We start from the raw sequence: 20,795 nt of genomic DNA, 5'->3' as shown, positions 1-20,795 counted from the left end.
ACCTCACTGGACCTTTGTAAGAGTATGCTGGGGCAACCTCTCCTTATATCCACGCAGAGGCCTAGAGCCAAAGAACTGTGTTATGTGCCGCCTTTTGTGCTCCACAAGGGCACCCAGATTTGGAGGGAGCTCAGCAGCTCTAGCAGATTTGAGCAGAATGTTTGCATATGGTCTCCTTTAATTTGCCTGGCCTCCTTCCCAGTGTGCAGTTGACAGGGAAGCCTTTAGCTCCTCGCTTACCTGTGGCCTTCTCTCTCCCTGCCAGATGCAGATTTTTAAAGAGGACTATCGTAAAGAGAAGGAAGAGAAGGACAAGTTCAAGAAGCTGCTCAAGCAGCACAAACAGGTACAGAACGCCATGCTAGGAAAAGCACTGTTCTGAAAAATAGGACTGCTCAGGCAATACCGAATTTAGGTCACAGCCAGTTGAACTGAGGGCTAGGTGGACTGTTCAGAGGGGCTGGGAGCTGGGGGCACTGTTATACAGTGGTTCCACTCCTTTCTCCTGGGCCATGTCCAAAAAGTGGTGTTGGGGGATGAGTGTTCAGACCCCTGGGGTTCAGACTTGTAGGGTGCCTCAGGGTTCTGTCCTCTCCCCCATGCTTTTTAATATCTATATGAAGCCGCTGGGAGAGATCATCAGGGGGTTTGGACTGGGTGTTCATCAGTATGCAGATGACACCCAGCTCTACCTCTCTTTTAAATCAGAACCAGTGAAGGTCCTGTGTGAGTGCCTGGAGGCGGTTGGAGGATGGATGGTGGCTAACAGATTGAGGTTGAATCCTGAAAAGACAGAAGTCCTGTTTTGGGGGGACAGGGGGCGGGCGGGTGTGGGGGACTCCCTGGTCTTGAATGGGGTAACTGTGCCCCTGAAGAACCAGGTGCACAGCCTGGGAGTCATTTTGGACTCACAGCTGTCCATGGAGGCGCAGGTTAATTCTGTGTCCAGGGCAGCTGTCTACCAGCTCCATCTGGTACGCAGGCTGAGACCCTACCTGCCCATGGACTGTCTTGCCAGAGTGGTGCATGCTCTAGTTATCTCCTGCTTGGACTACTGCAATGCGCTCTACGTGGGGCTACCTTTGAAGGTGACCCAGAAGCTGCAGTTAATCCAGAATGCGGCAGCTAGACTGTTGACTGGGAGTGGTCACCAGGACCATATAACACCGGTCCTGAGAGATCTGCATTGGCTCCCAGTACATTTCTGAGCACAATTCAAAGTGTTGATGCTGACCTTTAAAGCCTTCAACGGCCTCAGTCCTGTATACCTGAAGGAGCATCTCCACCCCCATTGTTCAGCCCGGACACTGAGATCCAGCACCGAGGGCCTTCTGGCAGTTCCCTCATTGCGAGAAGTGAGGTTACAGGGAACCAGACAGAGGGCCTGTCTGTAGTTGTGCCTGCCCTCCCATCAGATGTCAAGGAAATAAGCAGCTATCCTATTTTTAAAAGACATCTGAAGGCAGACCTGTTTAGGGAAGTTTTTAATATTTAATGCTGAATTGTTTTTAACACTCGATTGGGAGCTGCCCAGACTGGCTGGGGAAACTCAGCCAGATGGGCGGGGTGTAAATAATAAATTCTTCTTCTTCTTCTTCTTCTTCTTCTTCTTCTTCTTCTTCTTCTTCTTCTTCTTCTTCTTCTTCTTCGACCCAACTTTGACACGTGGCTCAGATTCCAATCACTTGTAGAATTTTTTGGTAGCTTCCTTAGGGCCACTGCGTACTAGGGATCAGTGAATGAATCGGGTCACTTTTGCATGTGTTCACCCACAAGTCCATTCTATCCCAAGTTAATCTGAATAACGAACTTGGATGACCTAAAAAGAGGATTAGACAAATTCATGGAGAATTAAGCTTTCAGTGGCTACTAGCCACGATGGCTATGCTCTGCTTTCATGGTTGGAAGCAGTAATGTTTCCAGTTTCTGGGAACTGCCAGAGGGGAGACCGCTCTTGTGTTGGGGTCCTGCTTATGGGTTTCCAACAAGCATTGGGTTGGCCACTGTGAGAGCAGGATGCTGGACCAGATGGGCAAGTGGCCTCTTCTTATGATATTCTCTTTGCCGTGATGCACCCATAAATTATTTCCATACATTGTGGATGTTTTCCCGTCAAATTGAACCCTAATTGGGCGAAGGGTGTGAAACTTCTAGCCCCAAACTGGATATTACCTATTTTTTTACATAATGATGTGTTTTTCTTTTAGGGAAAGCAACCAATTACCAATGCCATTGTGGCTGATAATTTTACCAGGGTCCTAGGTCACACACACACACACACACACCGGGGGGGGGGGAGGGGAGGGAGAGAGATCTACCTCTTTAATCCACCCCAGCTGGTAAGGGCTGGTTCTGGCCCACAGACTATAGGGCATGATATCCCATTAAATTGACAGTGTCAGCGTTGTCTGTAGATGGCTTTCTGTTTACCTATCCAGGGAGATCAAAACTGCTTCTACATGTAGGTCCAGATTAGATCTGAGTCATTTTTCTCTTACTACCCACTGCTTTTATTTAAAAGGTAACTCCTTTTTCTCAGCCTACTCTTACTTTTTCCTCCTGGCAACACTGAGATCAAAATACTGTGAAGGGGGCATGGTGTTCCTTCAGTCAGCCCAGGATGAAATGTCCCTGGATGAAAAGTACAGGATAACCAAAACAATAATGCCTCTGCCTCCAGGTGCCCAGATATTCCAGTAGTAAATCATTAGCCTTGTGTATGGCTTATCTGTGTTTGCATCATTTTCAGCCTCCTGCTTTCTCACTTACAGCATTCTGGTGACAGGCTTCATCCAGAGCCGCAGCCAGGACCGGTGGCCCCAGTCTGCCCCATGTACCAGTTCCAGTGCCCCACTCCAGTCCAGCCCCACATGTATCATGGTTACGAGGAGTGGCAGCAGATCCGTTACCCACCAGCGGCAATGCCAAATGAGCGTCCTCCGGTTCAGAACTACCACCGATTCCCTCCTGTGAGTTAACTAAATCAGAAAGCATCAAGGCTGTGAAAAAAAGGCAGCTGGGAACTGGAGGCTATCAGTATAAAGCCATCCATTGCCTCATTAAAAAATAAATGAAGATCAGAGTCTCAGGATTGTGCCAGATTCTGTGCAAAACTCCAAGTGCAAGCGAATCCCCAGAACGAGCAGCTCTGCTTCTCCTAGTTTCCAAAGTCTGAAATTGTTGGCTTTGCCTACCAGAATCTGTGCTCAAAATTTTGTTGCATGGCCTGATTCTTTCTTTAGTTATAGAATTCATACTAAGTTCTTCTCTCGAAGGAGCCCAGGGCATGTTCACCCCAGAATGAACGGTTCTGCTTAGCCTATTGCCAGTGCCTCCTCCTCCTTGCACAGTGGGGCCATTCAGTTTGGAGAAGCAAAGTTTCCATTTTGAAGCAAGCATTAGCTGTGCGCCGTGTTTACGCTTGTTTCTTTATGTCTCACTCACTTTAGCCAGAATATACCTGGTATCCACCATGTGTTATTTCACAAAATCAGAACGCGCAAGCGCCAGATGGTGGGAAACAACTCCCCAAGGAATCGGGTAAGGAAGGGGTTCAAATTTCTTTGGTGAAATTCCCGGGAGCTATTGTGAATGCTGCCTTTCCTTCCTCTCCTTGAAGGGTCTTCTTATCTGCTAGGATAACAGTGCAGAAACGTTTGGCTACTCCACATGGTGGATCATTTCCATTGCAGGGGCACCTTCATGCCATCACCAGCACCTGACATTGGTAGCTTTGTGATGACATGCCAATTTGCCACACAAAACTGGGGAGGTTCACTCTATGGCAGCCACCCTGTGTGCTGTGAGGGCACTGTATCAAGCTGCCTTTGCCTGCCTATCAGAACACACAAATGGGCCCTGAACAAATAGGAAGAAAGGAGGCGGGATGCTTGAAGTTACATATCTTTGTCATGCCTGTAAGGTCACGTGGGTTTCTGATGTATGTGATTCACAGAGATCTAACTGGTCTTCAGGTTCATGGAAAACTTGCGCCTCAGTGTTTCAGGGAGCCAGAGGTGTGTGTCTTTGGGCCTCCCTAGCTCTCCCTTCACCTAGCCCTCAACATTTTGTAACTGTGCTGATGACCCACCAAAAACTGGTGGCCCCTGTACTAAACCACAGTTTAGTGTGTTGTGCAGATGCGGCTGAAATATACTAAATGTTATCGGCCAGATTTTAAATATCCACTGGGCATTTGGCTATGGAGTTCTCAGCAGTTGCTGTTGGTGAGGATTGGGATGGTGGATTCAGTTCAGCCCAAATCTCTGTGAGCTGAACATAATAGTATATTGTTGACCAAAGACCTGTCTGCCACTTTTTGTAATATTTGTGTGTTTTTGTCTTTCAGACCCTACAGGCCTTGGGTTACCTAAAAACCAAAGGCCCGCCTAACTCTATGGCCATGTGCAAGAGCATAAGAAATGGAGTTGTGATATACGCATGTGAGTCTGCATGTACAGATAAAAGCCTCCTTGTGCTCCTGGACACTATTCACATTTATCTGTGTACATGGAATACATGTACACTTGGATGCTTGAGCTAACAGCAGCTTTAGCAGGAATTTCTGAAGACGTATGGAAGATACTGCCAAGGAGTGACAGTGGCCCAGTATTATGGGGAAAACCACTGGAAATAACTACCTGGGTCTCCCTCTCACTCACTCAGCATTTGGATGAATAACTCTTTCTGACCTCAAGGATTCAACTGCCATGGATCCGCTATCAGATTCCAGTGGCAAACACCGGCAGCCCTGTGTCAACAGAACCTATATCTAGCTGATTCCCCCTGTGATGTGACAGCTTTACATTTACGGCGTCTGAATTTGGTGGCAGCGGAAACATTCTATGTGCAAAATGACTTTTGCAGAGCAGCTGTTGTGGCCAATGCCTGGACAGGTTACAGACACTGAATTTTTGCAAGGGGATAGGGAGAAGGAGAAATCCAATCCCTGTATAGTGTATAGGAAGTAAAATATACTTTCCCCATGCTGAATATATTTTTTAAAATTTGCATGTCGAGTCCAGTGGTTTAGCCCAAGGAAACATTATACTTCCACTGAGTTGTGCTGTTCAGCGTGGTTAAAACTAGTATTTGTTTGTGTATTGCGCCACATACTCAGTTTATACATATACCTTAACTTACCCTCCTCTTAGTATCGGCAGCTTCCTGCATTGTTTTCCTGAGCCTGAAACTCTGTTCCTGTCTCTTTTCGATCTCACAGTATGAAATCGAACCCATTAGTCTCAATGTAAATGTGGTCTGCAAACAGGCTAGCAGGTGTTGCTGCACAGCTTCTCTCTCTCAACTCTTGAAGACAGCTTGCTGGACTAGATGGACTTCCAGTCTGATCTAGCAAGGCAGTTTTTAAATGATTCCTGATGGACTGGATGTGCTAACGAGAATAGCTAATCTTTGGTTGCAATCCACTTTCCTTGGCGTAATTCCACTTGAGGCCAGTGGGATTCACTCCAGAATAAGGTTGTGCTGTAAATGTGGTAGTTTAGTGGGGGAAAAACAACGAAGAAGGGTTGCACTCCTGGTGCAGGGCAGTAGTGACCAGCAAAGGCTTTTGAGGAATATGTGTTGCATAAAATCAAAGTTTAAAAACTCTGCTATAAGTGGTACTGCTGATGTTACCACTGTTTTACATGAGTCGGAAGGAATCACAGCTGTGTGACCACCGATTGCATGTGTTGTGGTCAGCTGTGTTACTCTTAAAAGAGCATTGATGGTCTAATGAAACAGCTTGGATGCAATTGGGGTTCAGCTTTCTATAGGCATTCTGCGCACTGGCTCGATAATACTGTTTCTTCCCCAATCTCCTCCTTGCACAGAGGCTGGTTTCTCCAACAAAGCAGCAGCATGCTTGTGGAAGTGGAGAGGCTTCATTTTAAGATGGGAGGGACCTTTGAATGTGAATGAGTGAAAGATGGGACCTTTGAATGTGAATGAGGGAAGTGATGGTTGTTGCTTTTTAAGAGACAAATTAATTATGAAGGTGCACCATCCGGTGAATAGGTAGGATGAAAAAGAAAATAAGTGCGTATAGAAAGTGGCTGAGTCAGAGTCTGTAAAACCTGCAAAGACTTTGGTCAGTAAGGTTTCCACTGTTCACTGTTCCTCAGCATGATAATCCCTAAGGAAACAAAGGTGCCCTTTATTTTGACATTTCTGTAAAACCTACACTTGTTTCAACCACAGATTGCTTTAAAAAAACTGTTTTGAAATGCTGATCCAGCTAATGTCATAAACATTTCTTTCAAAGTGTGCTATGCAAGAGGTGGTACAAATGGCTTGTTACATGCTGCTGTAAGAACTGGAATACTCCAATGTAGGGGTGTACCAGGGGTTGGCCAGGTTGGCCCTCGCCAAGGGTGCAGGCCCAGGGTGGCACCAAAATCGTGCCCCTCTACTCTGGCTCTCTGCCCATCGGCGCACTCCCTGGGCCACCACTCCACTGTTTTGGTTGGCTGTACGATGTGCACAGACTACTCTGGGCACCTCAGCAGGCCCCCGGTGTGAGCTTGGAGGGAAGAAAGACATGAGTTGCAAGAGGAGCGAAAAGGAAGCAGAAGAGGAAACAGTGAGTGGAGGGTGGAAGAAAGGCAGGTAGGCAAACAGAGAGATCAGTGGAGGAGGTGGTGGTAGGGAGGCTGAGCAAAGCAGACTTGACCCTGATGGCCACAAAGGAAGTCAATAGTGGAGTGTGAAAGGCAAACTCTTTGAGTTTCTGGTCCATGGTATCTCCTGGCTTCAGAGGTGCCAATAGAGCTCCTTGCCAGGGGTGCTGGGAACTTAGGTATGCCTCTGCTCAAATGGTTAATGCCTGGGCTCATTTGAAACTAGAATTGGATGTTTACAAATAGTCAGCCATCAAACTCTGCAGGGAAAACTCTTTCCTTGGGAAGTAACCATAAAGGGTGGTCCTTTTTTCTTGTCCTCACAGAGGGAAAGAATAACAATTTACAAAATGTTACATTGCAAGATCAATGCATACCACCCCAAACATAGATGTTATGGCGGGGGCACTTGTAACCCCCCTTTTCTTTCTGTCATAGGAAAGAAAGAGGTGAAGGAAAGCCTGATTAGAATTTACTGTACACATCACTCTAAATAGTAACACCTAGTATTTTTGCTTGCCGATCTTCCTATTGTATAAATGTTAGAGACATTTTGTTTTGGCAAAATGATATTAATTATATATATTAATTTTATTCTATTCCTAATAAAGTGTGATTTCCCCCCCTGTGATCTACAGTCCCTGGAGTGTTATGTCAAAGTGAAATGTGTCTTTGTGCTATCCGGTGGTATTTATTAGATGCCTTTTGGATTGCCATAAATGAAAAGAGGATGAGTGTCAGGGCGTTGGGTATTTCCCGTCATCATCTGTAAGAAATAATTCCCTGCACAGCATAGATGGGGAGCCAGTAGGCCTCTGGATGTTGGACCCATTAGCACCAACCAATATGGGCAATGGTCAGGGATGATGGGAGTTGTAGTTCAGCCACTGGTTAGCTACCCCTGATCCACAGTGCAAAAAGTGAAGAAGATCCAAGTTGTGTGTGTATGTGTGTGTGTTCTGTGCTTGTGTATTTTATCTTCTCTTTGAATCTATATTTGCATGAAGTGAACACCAAGGGGAAACTGCCTGAACCAGGGCAACTGGATCCAGGATGTCAGATTCTAATGCTATCACACAGTTTTGCAGTGGGAAAGCTGGTTTCTTTAACAGGGGCAGTTTTTAGTATGATAACACAGAGCAAAAAAGGATGAGCTCTAACCAGAAACCCCTTCTGTTCCATTTTCACCTAAATAGCAAACTCATTAGGTTGCCTTAAGCAAGCCTCTCTCTCTCTCAATATGGGAAGAAGAATACTGACTCAGCTTAGAGTTGTCATAAAGGATCATTGTGTGAATGGCTTTTGTACCTTCTAAAGGCACCCTATAAATTGGGGTGCCTAACCTGTGGCCCTCCAAATGCTGCTGAACCACAGTTCCCATAATCCCTGAGCACTGTCTGTGCTGCCTGGGATGGATGTGGAGGGTCTTGGCTTAGTGAGAATGCTAGTGGCAGTATAGACAAGATCTCGTTTTGTTAAGACTGTAACCTAGCTAGAGGATCCAAATTCTCCAAGGGATACACATCGTGTATTGCCACCAGATCTGCACCCTTGCTTAAAGGAGAGTCTCACACGTTGCATTGAGTGCTTGCTGTTTTTTTTTAATTATTATTAGGCAGTTTTTCATACACAGGGTGGGTGTGGAAGCAAAAGAGGCTAGGATCGTGGGGCTGATCAGAAGGACTGCATCTCTGCAAAGGTGAGTTGTGGGGCAGCACGAATGCACTAGAAGAGCTGCTCCACTGTCCCTTCGCAGCCTTGGGCTAGGTCCACCCTTTGGGAGCTTTCAGACCCAACCTTCATACTGATGCATCATCTTGTCCCCAGATCCCTCTCTCCTGTCATCCACACTCGGAGGAAGAAGTGCCATCTTTGAGAAACTTCAGTCAACATAACCTCTCGGCCTGGGAGGGTCTGTTCAGTTTGCTGTGGAAGGGAGGTGGGCTGTGCCTTATCCAGAGCTGTCCAAAATGTGGATCCCATCTGTTAGCAAAAGATCTGCCCATCCCTAACAGGAGCAGTGTGACTTGGGTTCTTATAGCAAAGGGTTGCAAATAAAGATCTCTTGAGACCTGATTGTGATGTGAACCAGAGGCAACCAATATGGTGTTTTCTAGATCTTGTTGGGATATGACTCCTATCATTCTTGACCATTAGCCATGCCTGATGGGACTGATGGAAGTTTTAGTCCCAACAAGTGCTGGAGAGCACCGTGTTGGCTGCTCTGGTGGAAGCACTAGTCTGTGAAAGCTTATGCCACCATAAATTGGCATAATTGAGTTATATAGATAGAAGTGAGTGTGGTTTGACTTATAAAGCCTGATGGCTAAAGACTGCTGAATATATATTTGCATATAAATATGTTAACAAAGAGTGGGGAAAGAGGTCCCTCTCATACTTTTAATGTAGTATCAAAACCAAAAGACTACTTTGTGTGTTGTAATATACAGTGATACCTTGGTTCTTAAATGCCTTGGTTCTCAAACACTGAAAACCCAGAAGTAAGTGTTCTGGTTTTCGAACAATTTTTGGAAGCCGAACATCTGATGCGGCTGTTGGCTATTGTTTCCGGGGCACCTGCACCAATCAGAAGCAGAGCCTTTCTTTTCGAACATTTCGGAAGTCAAACAGACTTCTGGAATGGATTAAGTTTGGCACTTTGTTTTTGCTATTTATTTTGCGTTTTTGTTTTTGAGGCATTTTTGGTTAATTTGGTTTGTGACTGTGTGGAACCCAGTTCAGCTATTGATTGATTGTGTGACTACGGAAATGGATAAAAGCCCCCCATCCAAACAATGACTAGCATCAGTGCAGGTAAAAAAAAAAAAAAATTTAATTTTTATCACCAATAATACTGTCTTACTTATTTTATAGTACAGTAACTGATTATTGCTTTCATTTTATAGATCAGTGGTCTCGTTAGATAGTAAAATTCACATTAAATTGCTGTTTTAGGGGTTGTTTTTAAAAGTCTGGAACAGATTAATGCATCTTGCATTACTTTCTATGGGAAAGTGCGCCTTTGGAACGGACTTCTGGAACGGATTAAGTTTGAGAACCAAGGTACCACTGTACTCAGCTTTGATCACAGAATTGTAGAGTTGGAAGGGACCCCAAGGGTTGTCTTCGTCAACCTCCCTGCAATGCTACCAATGTGCTATGGTGGGCTCAAAGTTGGAGTGATGGCAGGGAGAGATCCCACTTACAACATGGTGGGAGCGAAGCCTAGAGAGGGACTGGAAAGCTGAGGCCCACTTTCTCTTCCAAAGTGTGTTTGGAAAAACAGGTCAGTCGAGGAAGGGTTGCAGTCTGATTTTGAATAAACTAGTACATATTTAACAGTATATCTTAACCTTTTGGTTTTGATCAAAGGAAGTTCAGTTTCTTTTTCTGTGATTTGAGGATAAAATGTCTGGTTCTGGATAAAGCAACAGGTCTCCCCACCCCCACCCCTCCCATCTTGTTTCTCTACATCTACATGACCTCTAGCCCATTGACAGGTTCTGCTGCTCTCTCATGTATTTCAGGATGTCGCTCTTCACAGTGCCAATGTTGGTCCTGTGTGCCCACCTCATCACAGGCTTCCCGTCCGGACCAACCAAAAACTTCTCAAAGTTCCACTTGATATCGTGGACCTTCAGCGGTTCCCAAAAAAGTTTCTTGGGGTCACCAAAGCTTTCTAAAGGAGGCGGGCAGGAGTTCTAGCAGAGGGAAAGAAAAGCATTATTTACTTTTCTGTTTGTTAGAAATGGAGGCAATTTGATAGAACGTGCTTTAAGAAGTATAAAAACAAGCTTTTTGTCATTGCTCTAGTGGTGTAGGGGAGATGTAGGCTGTGAACAGGAAGAGAGGAGTCTGTGAACAGGAAGAGAGGAGTCTGAAATGTACTTCCTGGCAGCGACATTTGAGCCTAATAAAGGGCCAAACTGCCCTATCCGCAAGTGGATAATGATGCAGCAACCTGTTTTGTTCTTAAATGAATACCAGTCAGGAGGGAAGAAGGTGCTTAACCCCTGCTCACCAGCTGCTTTTCTGCTTAAAATTTCTCCCCCTCCCCAGCTGCTTTTTTCTCTCTGCCACGTTACACATAGGTGCTTGCGTATCTAAAAACTTATAATTTTCTTGGCAGCCTCACCCCTGACATTTCTTAAAGAGAACTTACTTTCTTGGATCCCGAGTTACATTTCCATTAATGGGAGGGCCATGATCTATTTATGGGAGGGACCTGTGTCCATTGGATACCCACACTGGCAGAAGAAGGAGAGAAAGAGAGGCATTTCTCTCTGATTTCCCCTTATGGACCCCTGCTCCATCTTCTAAGCTCTTTTATAGGAGACCCCAGTCCTGATTATAAGGACCCTGCTGAATCAGGCCAAAGGCAATTCAGCATCCTTGTTCTCACAGTGGTGAACCGTTGGAGCAGATTTAGTGGGGGCACAAGGGGAAAGGAATAATTTGGTTAGAAATGCCCCCCTGTCTGTCAGTGAGAGCATCATCGGAGCGTAGTTCTGTTTGCGGAATCCTTGGCTCCAAGCTATTTCCCTTAATATCTTCATGAGCCAGGATGAGAGGTGGTAGAGGTTCAAAGGAGCCGATACAAACCTTCAAGAAGGTGTAGATTCTCTGTTCTTTATCCCCATTCACATCTCCTTTCTGAAAGAGCTGGAAATTTGGGACAAAACCTCCTCCAGGCCTGACGTATCTGGAACAGAAGGAGCAAGTTTAACCAGCTCTTTCGCAGAGAGGCTGCAACAAGGAAAAGTCTCTACTCTGTTCAGAGGACAGCCTCCTGGCCCCTGCTCAGAATCTATTAGGCACAGTCCCTGCTGCCCAGCCGTAAATATCCTTTCCATTCCCTGCTCCCACGCAATCACTATTTACATGGAAGTGTAGGTAAGTTCCCTAGAGATTAAAGTTTGTTGCCTGCCCCACCTTCTTGCCAGAAGGAGAAGAGAAGTAAAAATTAGCAATACAGTGGTACCTTGGGTTAAGTACTTAAATCGTTCTGGAGGTCCATTCTTAACCTGAAACTATTCTTAACCTGAAGCACCACTTTAGCTAATGGGGCCTCCTGCAGCTGCCGCGCTGCCGGAGCACGATTTCTGTTCTCATCCTGAAGCAAAGTTCTTAACCTGAAGCACTATTTCTGGGTTAGCGGAGTCTGTAACCTGAAGTGTATGTAACCTGAAGCGTATGTAACCCGAGGTACCACTGTACGTGCATGTGAGTCTGCTCTGGGGTACATGGTAGAGCCACAGGAGAAGGAGATAGTGAGCAACTGTAAGCATTAAAGACAAGAGGCTTTCTAAATTAGCCAGTTGTGCAATGAAGAGTTACCTGGCATAACCATCAAGTCATGCAGTAGGTGTACTCACCTCAGTCCTGGAAGGATTTCTGCGTTCGTGCCAGGTTCTTGTTTTCCAAATTGATTGCATGGGAAACCTAGGACAACCAGTCCATGATTTCGCAGCTCATTCTGTAGTGCATTCAGTTCTGCAACATAATCACCAACAGAGCAAAATCCCAATTCAGACTCTAATTGAATTGCCACAGCCCCTGCATTCCACTGCAATTTCAGCTACAACCTGTACCCCAAACACCTGCCATTTGAGGATCACACTTCTGATGGTGACAGCTTATGCCACAATAAAAATGGTTACCATTTAAGGTGCCAAAAGAATTAATACAATCGGCTCTCCCTCTAAAAGTCACCTGCAGGACTTAGCTCAATAAAATACTTGGCTCAAAGCATACTTATGTGATGGAGCCATCCTGAAGTCAACAAGAGGTGGCATGGCATCTCTGAACATTGCGTTGTGGAGATGAACCTCCAAGAATGGTCCATTTGGTCCACCATGCTGTTCTCACAGTCGCCAACCAGATGCTCATAGAACTGAGAAAGCAGGACCAATGCACAATAACACACTCCCCTCCTGATGCTTCTGGCGGCTAGTATTCAGAAGGCAGTATTGCTGCTGACCATCAAGACAGAACACTGCCATCATGACTAGTAGCTACTGATAGCCTTCTCCTCCATGAATTTGCCCAATCCTCTTTTAAAGCATCCAGGTTGGTAGCAATCGCTGCATAAATTAATGATGCGCTGCCTGAAGGAGTAATTTATCTGTCCTGAATCTCCCAAGGGAAAGGCAAATCTGCCTAAGTGTAAATATGCCTGGACTGAGCCTCGGAACCTGTGCTTAGGCCAGATCTCATCTGCTGCACGTGACACAATAACAAAGAGGAAAGTATCACAGAATAGAGATGATTTCCATCCCTACCAAATAATCTTAGCTAGTCTTCATGCTTCTGGGCTTAAGAGACAGGCTTTCTCAGCTTCTGGCATTGCTGGAAGTCTAGTGCCTCCCATCAAAAGTATCCACCACTAGGGCATGTGCTGCTAGCTAGGCTTCTCTTCCTAGCTGAGAATCTTACCAAGGTACTGCATTGTGAGTCCTCAGTAGGTGGCCACATTGACAAAGAGGACCATCCTCCCCGAGTACTGCTGGAAAGGGATGTACTCATCACCGTTTATGGTGAGAGCCCCATAGTCATAGATTGTTCCTGCTTTCGTGTTGTAGCAGTCCACCTGGAGGGAAACAAGAGAGACTCAACCTGAAGAAGGATAAGAAGGTGAAAGAAGATACTCTGGAATGCAGATCTGCACCAGGGCTTTTCTAAGAGCTGCTTTGACAGCTCATATACATTTCCACAAGTGTACCCAGATGCCCATACCATGGAAGGAGATCGGACCACAACAGGGGAGGGGGACCTCAGGCCAAATGTTCCATGCAGGTCTTTTTACCTAGCCTTTGGGACTCTACTGGTCTTGCTTCACCTTATCCTGGAGTGCTTCTGCCTAGCTAAAGTGTGCCCTAGAATTCTGAAAACAACTCTAGATTGCCTGGTTAGAGGGGGATGTGTGAGCATGTGCAGAACGCAGCCTACTGTGCAAAGATTATATTTGTTGCTCCTCCCACTTTAGGCTCTTGCCCTGCTCTCCTCTGGCATGTGACCTTTGGCAAATTGCCCAGAAGAGAATGCAGCCTGAGGTGGCCAAAGATTCCCTACCTCTAGAGTAGTATGAGAACCAGTCATCCCACACAGTCTAAATGGGTGGCAGTGAGCTCTTCAGTGACTTCCAGCTTTACAATACAAAATACTGCAGGGCTGACAACAGCACCTCTGTCTGCAGGGACTCGGGAACATCAGGGCTGACCCAGATTTCCTCTGTGCATGGAGGAGAGTCTGCCTGTGTCTGCCCCTTCCCAAGCTCAGCAAATGCACGGTGGCAGGGTGCATGGCTCGGGTGCAAATGCCCAGTGTGTCTAGACACTCCTGATGTAGTGATAAAAGAAGCCATCCTTGCTGAACTCCCTTCTTCTTTAGAGCTGGCAAAAAGGCACAGGAGCATCTTCCAAGCAGAGGTGTTGACAAACCTATGAATGTATTTAGAGGAAGTGTATAATGAAAGATGAAATAAATACAGTAGGGTGGGCACACCCTTCTGGTGCTGGGTGCTGAAAATATATTCCATCCTCAGTGGTGAGGAAGGGAAGAGCTAAAGTTATTGGTAGAACAACTGTTTTGCAGGTCCTGGGCTCACTTCCTGGCATCTCTGAGTAGGGCTGGGTAAAATCCTGGCCTGAAACTCTCGAGAGCTGTGCTGTCAGTCATACCTGCCAACTTCCTGGGGCCCTGGGTGCCCAAGCACCCACAAAAGTTCCCATGAAGGGGCTGGGCACCCACAAATTTCAGTGCCAGGGCCATGCATGCTGCATGACAGCCACGGTTCTGGGCACCCAAGCTGGCACTCCTGCTGCCAGTCAATACTGGTCTGGACCGATATAAAGCAACGTCCTATGGCAGAGCAGTTTATAATTGGTGACTGAAGAACTGCCCCCACCACTTAGCTCTTGTTGGTCACCTAGAAACCCATGGTTACTAGGCTCTGATCTGTACACTTCATCATTTGCTCTGAACTTCTGGTTCACTGCAGGAGAGAGGAAATCTATTTGCGTCAGAAGCCACAGATCAAGCACTGCTAAAGCTGTTTTGCTTTTCCACTTTGCAGGGACAGGTGCTGGATGACAGAGATGGGTCCCTTTTACTGCAGGCCAACCCAGATTTGTTCCTGTTCGAAGTTTTGTTCCAAGTCAAATCCTGGATTACAGCCATGGGATAGGAAGGGGAATGTTAACTGTGGAGGGGGATTAACACTTGTGTACGTCTTTTGGCTCTAAACAAACCAAAGGCATGTCGCACAAAAAATACTAATTGAAGACACAGAACAAGAGGAGTCAGTTTCTGAGACCAGTTATTAAGTAGCGGTAAAAGGTACAAGGGTAAAAATAGCACTGGCCAGCGAACCCACAAAAGATGGACAAACATTTCAACCGTTGTAAACAGCTGAAATACAGACCACAGGAATGAGAAGCTTGGAGAAGCTCTGTCATTTCCTTGGCTTTTAAAGATAGCCTTGAGAGGGCAGGGGTACAGTGGTGCCCCGCAAGACGAAATTAATTCATTCCACGAGTTTTTTCTTCTTGCGAGTTTTTTGTCTTGCGAAGCACGGTTTCCCATAGGAATGCATTGAAAATCAATTAATGCGTTCCTATGGAGACCGCCTTCAGACCAGGTCCGGGGACAGTCTGTCCCCGGACCTCTTCTGAAGGCAGGCCGGGGGAGAATGGCAAGCTCCGGGGACAGAGGTGAAGGGGCAGCGCTCCTTCGCCTCTTTCCTCGAACCTCTTCTGTAGGCAGGCGGGGGGAGAACGGCTTTTCTTCCCACCGCCAGCATTCAGAAGGCTGTTCTGAAGGCTGGCGGTGGGAAGAAAAGCCCTTCAAAAGAGCTGCGGGAAGTCCGGCGAGGGTCCAAGGGATTCCCTCCCAGCCGCCCGCCTTTAAAAGCACTCCGGGGAAAGCAACAAAGCGCGCTGCGCTTTGCTGCTTTCCCCAGAGTGCTTTTAAAGGCGGGCGGCTGGGAGGGAATCCCTTGGACCCCCGCCGGACTTCAAAAGAGCTTCGGGAAGTCCGGCGGGGGTCCAAGGGATTCCCTCCCAGCCCGCCCCGCTCCGCTGAAGTTTAGAGGGAGCCTGTGGGGAAAAACTCAAAAAAAAAATCGTTTTGCGAGAAAGGCCCATAGGAAAATTTGTCTTGCGAAGCGGCTAAAAAATCAGAAAACCCTTTCATCTTGCGCGTTTTTCGTTTAGCGAGACATTCGTCTTGCGGGGTACCACTGTATATGTAAACATTTGGCAAGCTGTTTCTCCATCAAATGCTGTGGATTGAAACTCCCATCAGTCAGCACAGTAGATTGCTGTACAGTGGTACCTCGGGTTACATATGCTTCAGGTTACATACACTTCAGGTTACAGACTCAGCTAACCCAGAAATAGTACCTCGGGTTAAGAACTTTGCTTCAGGATGAGAACAGAAATCGTGCTCTGGTGGTGCGGCGGCAGCAGGAGGCCCCATTAGCTAAAGTGGTGCTTCAGGTTAAGAACAGTTTCACGTTAAGGACGGACCTCCGGAACGAATTAAGTTCTTAACCCAAGGTACCACTGTAATGGGAACAAGACAGGAACAGTCTACTTAGGCTAGATGTGACTGGGAGCAACAAGTTTGGAAGCCCTTCTCTTTCCTTCCCATAATAAAAGTGACGATGTCTTTGTACCTCTGCAGCACCATCCAATGTGTTTGCTCTGCCGGAAGCCCCACTGAATCCAATGCAGCCTGTCTCCTAGCATGTATGCTTGGCGTGTGCCCCAATGCACATCTTGTACAGCAGGCATGAGGCAACTTTGGCCCTGCAGTTGCTGATGGACTGCAACTTCCATTGGCCTTGATACTGGCCACGCTGGCCAGGGTTGATGGGAGATGTAGTCCAGCAACATCTGGAGGGCCAAAGTCTCCCCACCCTGCCTCACAGCTGCTGTTCTGGAGAGAAATGGAAATATACAATTATGGAGGTGGAAGGGACCCCGAGGGTCATCTAGTCCAACCCCCTGCAATGCTGGAATATTTTGCTTACAGGGCTTGAACCCACAACCCTGAGATTAAGAGTCTCGTGCTCTACCAGCTGAGCTAGGAATGGTGATTTAATATTTTCACACCACTTGTTTTTGCACGTAGGTAATGCTTCCCCGCCATCTTTCTGTGACCCACACAAGTTGGTCTTGTGCATCGGTGCAGGTATGAGCAGAAACTGCTTTAAATGGACCAGCAACAAAGTGGCTATTGTGCTTCCCTTCTTTAGGCAGATTATATGTGGCTTTCTTATTCATAATAAGATGTCACTGAGGTTTCTCTCACATCTCTGCCACACTATCTGCCTGTGCCGATAGCCCTGGGAGTAAACAAGTCACATGGGACCTATCCTATCTTGCCTAACCTTGTCCTTTGGACTGATGACATTGGTACACGAGTCACATCCATCTCCCGTGCTTTAGACAGCAGCTCCCCCTTTCCCTGCTCGAGATTAAAGTTCCATGCTACAGAGGATCTGCCTGACCTGCAGCACTATATCTCCGGGTTCCTCTCCTGCCCTAGGAGGGATTCAGATATCAGTTAGGAGCTGGGGGGTGAGATTTGCACTGTGTCCTTTGCAACCATAGTATCATTTATCATCACAGCTATCCTGTGAGGCTGATCTTCTGAGTTTCACAATAAGACAAATGGGTATTTATAGCATTCCTGGCAAGAACCTAAGGATGTAAGAAGGACCCTGCTGGATTGGACAAAGGACCATGGCTCCGTAGCAGGACACCTGCTGTACCATGAAGAAGGTCTCTGGTTCAATCCCCGGCATCTCCAGGTGGAATAAAATAATTTTATTATTTGTACCCCACCCATCTGACCGGGTTGGGGAATACACACATACAACCGCATCTGAAATTCTGGAGATCTGCTGCCAGTCAGAGTAGACAATACTGAACTAGATGGACCAGTGGTCGAACTCAGTACAGTATTAGGCAAGCCCCTAGGTTTATGCTCCTCTGGCCCATCTAGTCCAGCATTCTGTTTTCGTGGTGGGCAGCCTGCTACCTTTGGGAATGCCACAATCGGAACGTGAACCTCCATAGCCCTCTCCTGTTCATGTCCCTCAGCAACTGGCATTCAGACGCATGCTGCCTCTGATACTGGACATCAGATATAGCCGTCGTAACTAGTAGTCGCTGATAGGGTCAGCCTCTGTGGAGGTGTTTTATCGTTTAAAGCGCTTGCCCAGCAGCATCCAGGTCAAAATTCACAAGATCATCCTGATATAATCATCCTGGAAAATGTGAAATTTCTGTTCAGAAACTAGCTTAGCGAGACAGAGAAACAGCCTGCCAGCTCACATGCCTGGGAAGAAGGGGGACAGCGCAGGGACAGGCTGATCATAAAATGCACTCCATTCCTTTCACCACTTGATAAGAAGCAGCGAGTTTACACGGCTAAAAGAAGCACTCCCTTTGTCCTCTGACAATGCCCACAACAATATAGGCTCAAATACATACCCTGATCTAGATACACAATTACAAAGGCATTGTGGGAGAGGAGCTGAATATAAACTGGGACCTGCCATTCTGCCCATAATTTTGTGGTATGGAATCTCTGGTCCCTACGCAGGCCAGATCAGGTTGGTTCCCCCTGGCTGCAGATTCATGAGGGGTGCTTGATTGTGCAGAGAGTATTATGTTATATAAATCACTAGGCAGCTGTTGCTCGTCCTCACCAAACCCTGCTGTCCGATACTGCATGGTTTCAAACCAGAATACAAGAGCTGTCACATCCCAGGTTATCTTCCTGTTTGAGCCCCCATTGAATGGTACTGCAATATCTTACCTTCTGTTGTTCCTGTCCCAGATTTGGCTGAATTAAGCCAGCTAAGAGCAAGGGCAAAATCCACGTGTCCTTATGTCTGCCCCTCATGGTTGTGGCAGCCACAGGGACAAGGGGGGTAAGCACCCTCCCTTTGCTTCCCCAGGGGACTGCTGCTTGCCGCAGGTGTCTCTCTGTCTCTGCCACTCAAACACGTTAGCACCTTCCAGCAAAAATGCTGCGATAAATAGGGTGAAGCAGAACGCTTCTGGCCAATCATGGAACAGCAAGGACGTGTGGGCTGCTCCTGCAAATATTAACCGTGTAGGCTCTGAACTCAAGAATTCCTCACAGATTGGTGTGCCATGTGCTGTCTTAGGGGTGAGCTCACGTAAAATCCATCTTAGAGAGAATGTCAGTGACCAGAATTTGGACTAGAGAGAAGATTCAAGAATATAACATGTTCCCTGTTATCTGCTGGGAACTGTAGCTCTGTGACACACAAACCGCAGCTCCCAGGATAATTTGGGATGCACATAAATAAAGCTCTTAGGCTAAAATTCTATATCCACTTATGTGGAAGTGGCCTTGAACTCAGTAGAATTTACTTATGAGTAGGTATGCACAGGCCAGTTAATATCTCTGTATGTTCTTTTCTGCATTTAATTTCATTCTGGCTGGCCTCCCTGCTCACAATTTATCTAATGATTTTGAAGATTTTGTATACAGTGGTACCTTGGGTTACATACGCTTCAGGTTACAGACTCCACTAACCCAGAAATATTACCTCGGGTTAAGAACTTTGCTTCAGGATGAGAACAGAAATTGCACGGCGGCAGCAGGAGGCCCCATTAGCTAAAGTGGTGCTTCAAGTTAAGAACAGTTTCAGGTTAAGAACGGACCACCGGAATGAATTAAGTACTTAACCTGAGGTACCACTGTACTGTTTTCTTCCTAATGTTGCTGTTTGCAATATGATTGATTCAAAATGGTATGAATGAAGATGAATGAATAGATTTTGTGGATCGCTGTGAGCTCCTTGCAAAGGTTACCAAATAGAAAAGCCTGCGGATGGCTATCTTAAATAAACAAGAACTTAAAAGTGTGAGATGTGAAAGCAACATTTCTTGGAAGAAGACAGGGCAGTTGTGCCCATTTGCCCAGAAGCAGCCTGAGGTGGGACTGGAACACGATGAAAAAGGCCTTGCAATCTTGGTAAAGCTCAGTTGGTTAGAGCATGGTGCTGATAATGCCAAGGTTACAGGTTCAATCCCCGTATGAGTCAGCTGCATATTCCTGCATTGCAGGGGGCTGGACTCGATGATCTTCAGGGTCCCTTCCAACTCTGCATTTCTATGACTCTATGAATTGAAAGCAGTCTCTAAAGCTGACACGTCAGTCTAAAAGACTGAGCAGAGAGTATAGGAACTTGGGCTTGGGAGCATGTAGGCAGCCAATGTTACTGGAATAGAATTGGTGCGATATGATCTTTTCACCTCGGTCAGCCAGTTGGGCAGCCAAGTTCCACACTAATTGAAGCTTGACATAATAGTCCAGTCTTGAAAATCCAGCTCAGATTACTGCAGTCAAGATTTCCCTGTTCAAATAATTAATATGTTTTAGAACATTAGAATCAGAACATTAGAATTAATAAGATTAGAACATTGGGACAACATAAGCTGGTTGAAGGCACACTGTTCTACTGAGGCAACCTGTGCCTTAAGCAATGTGAATGGCTTACCCTCTAGCAGTCCGTATAGGGCTGGGGCAACCCCAAAATAATGTCAGAAGAAGAAGAAGAAGAGGAGGAAGAGGAGGAAGAGGAAGAGTTTGGATTTGATATCCCGCTTTATCACTGCCCTAAGGAGTCTCAAAGCGGCTAACCTTCTCCTTTCCCTTCCTCCCCCACAACAAACACTCTGTGAGGTGAGTGGGGCTGAGAGACTTCAGAGAAGTGTGACTGGCCCAAGGTCACCCAGCAGCTGCATGTGGAGGAGCGGAGACACAAACCCGGTTCCCCAGATTATGAGTCCACTGCTCTTAACCACTACACCACTCTGGCTCTCAGAGTCACAGCTTCTGTCTTGATCCTGGGGTGCCCCAATTTCTGCTGGCCAGCAGATGGGGGCAGTGAAAGCAACTCCTGGGTTGACAGCAGCAGCAGCATTAGGAAGGAGGCATGGGCTCCTTCTCAAAGCCTACTTAGCATTTACTAGGCTTTTAGGAAGAAATGGCAGCCTGCTATTTATTTATTTATTTATTTATTTATTTATTTATTTATTTCTCTCCTCTCTCTCTCTCTCTCTCTCACACACACACACACACTGCACAGGAAAAGAGAGACCTTAACCTGTGGTGGCATATTATCAA

The 20,795-nt window shown here is 46.5% G+C and overlaps 2 protein-coding genes across 6 annotated transcripts in view; one reads left to right on the top strand and one right to left on the bottom strand.

Moving 5' to 3' along the window:
* TNIP1 (TNFAIP3 interacting protein 1) overlaps positions 1-5,505 on the top strand; it is a 51,870-nt gene extending 46,365 nt beyond the window's left edge. For all 5 annotated transcript variants that reach the window (XM_053377046.1, XM_053377043.1, XM_053377044.1 and 2 more), the window contains 4 exons: positions 266-346; positions 2,772-2,969; positions 3,450-3,540; positions 4,349-5,505. In XM_053377046.1, coding sequence (XP_053233021.1) covers positions 266-346; positions 2,772-2,969; positions 3,450-3,540; positions 4,349-4,392 — 414 coding nt within the window. In that variant the 3' untranslated portion in view covers positions 4,393-5,505. The remainder of the gene's footprint in view (positions 1-265; positions 347-2,771; positions 2,970-3,449; positions 3,541-4,348) is intronic.
* Positions 5,506-8,200: 2,695 nt separating this feature from the next.
* On the bottom strand, positions 8,201-18,660 carry GPX3 (glutathione peroxidase 3). The gene is made up of 5 exons (XM_053377041.1): positions 18,450-18,660; positions 13,056-13,209; positions 11,996-12,113; positions 11,223-11,322; positions 8,201-10,321 (listed from the first exon to the last, which is right to left on the bottom strand). Exons 1-5 carry the CDS (start codon positions 18,534-18,536, stop codon positions 10,106-10,108), a joined length of 675 nt encoding a protein of 224 aa, XP_053233016.1. The 5' UTR covers positions 18,537-18,660; the 3' UTR covers positions 8,201-10,105.
* Positions 18,661-20,795: the final 2,135 nt, after the last annotated feature.

Source organism: Podarcis raffonei, chromosome 2 (genome assembly GCF_027172205.1).
Source record: "Podarcis raffonei isolate rPodRaf1 chromosome 2, rPodRaf1.pri, whole genome shotgun sequence".
In the NCBI taxonomy this organism is placed as follows: domain Eukaryota; kingdom Metazoa; phylum Chordata; class Lepidosauria; order Squamata; family Lacertidae; genus Podarcis; species Podarcis raffonei.
The sequence above is the reverse complement of the archived record's forward strand: the minus strand, read 5'-3'. Positions and strand labels throughout refer to the sequence as shown.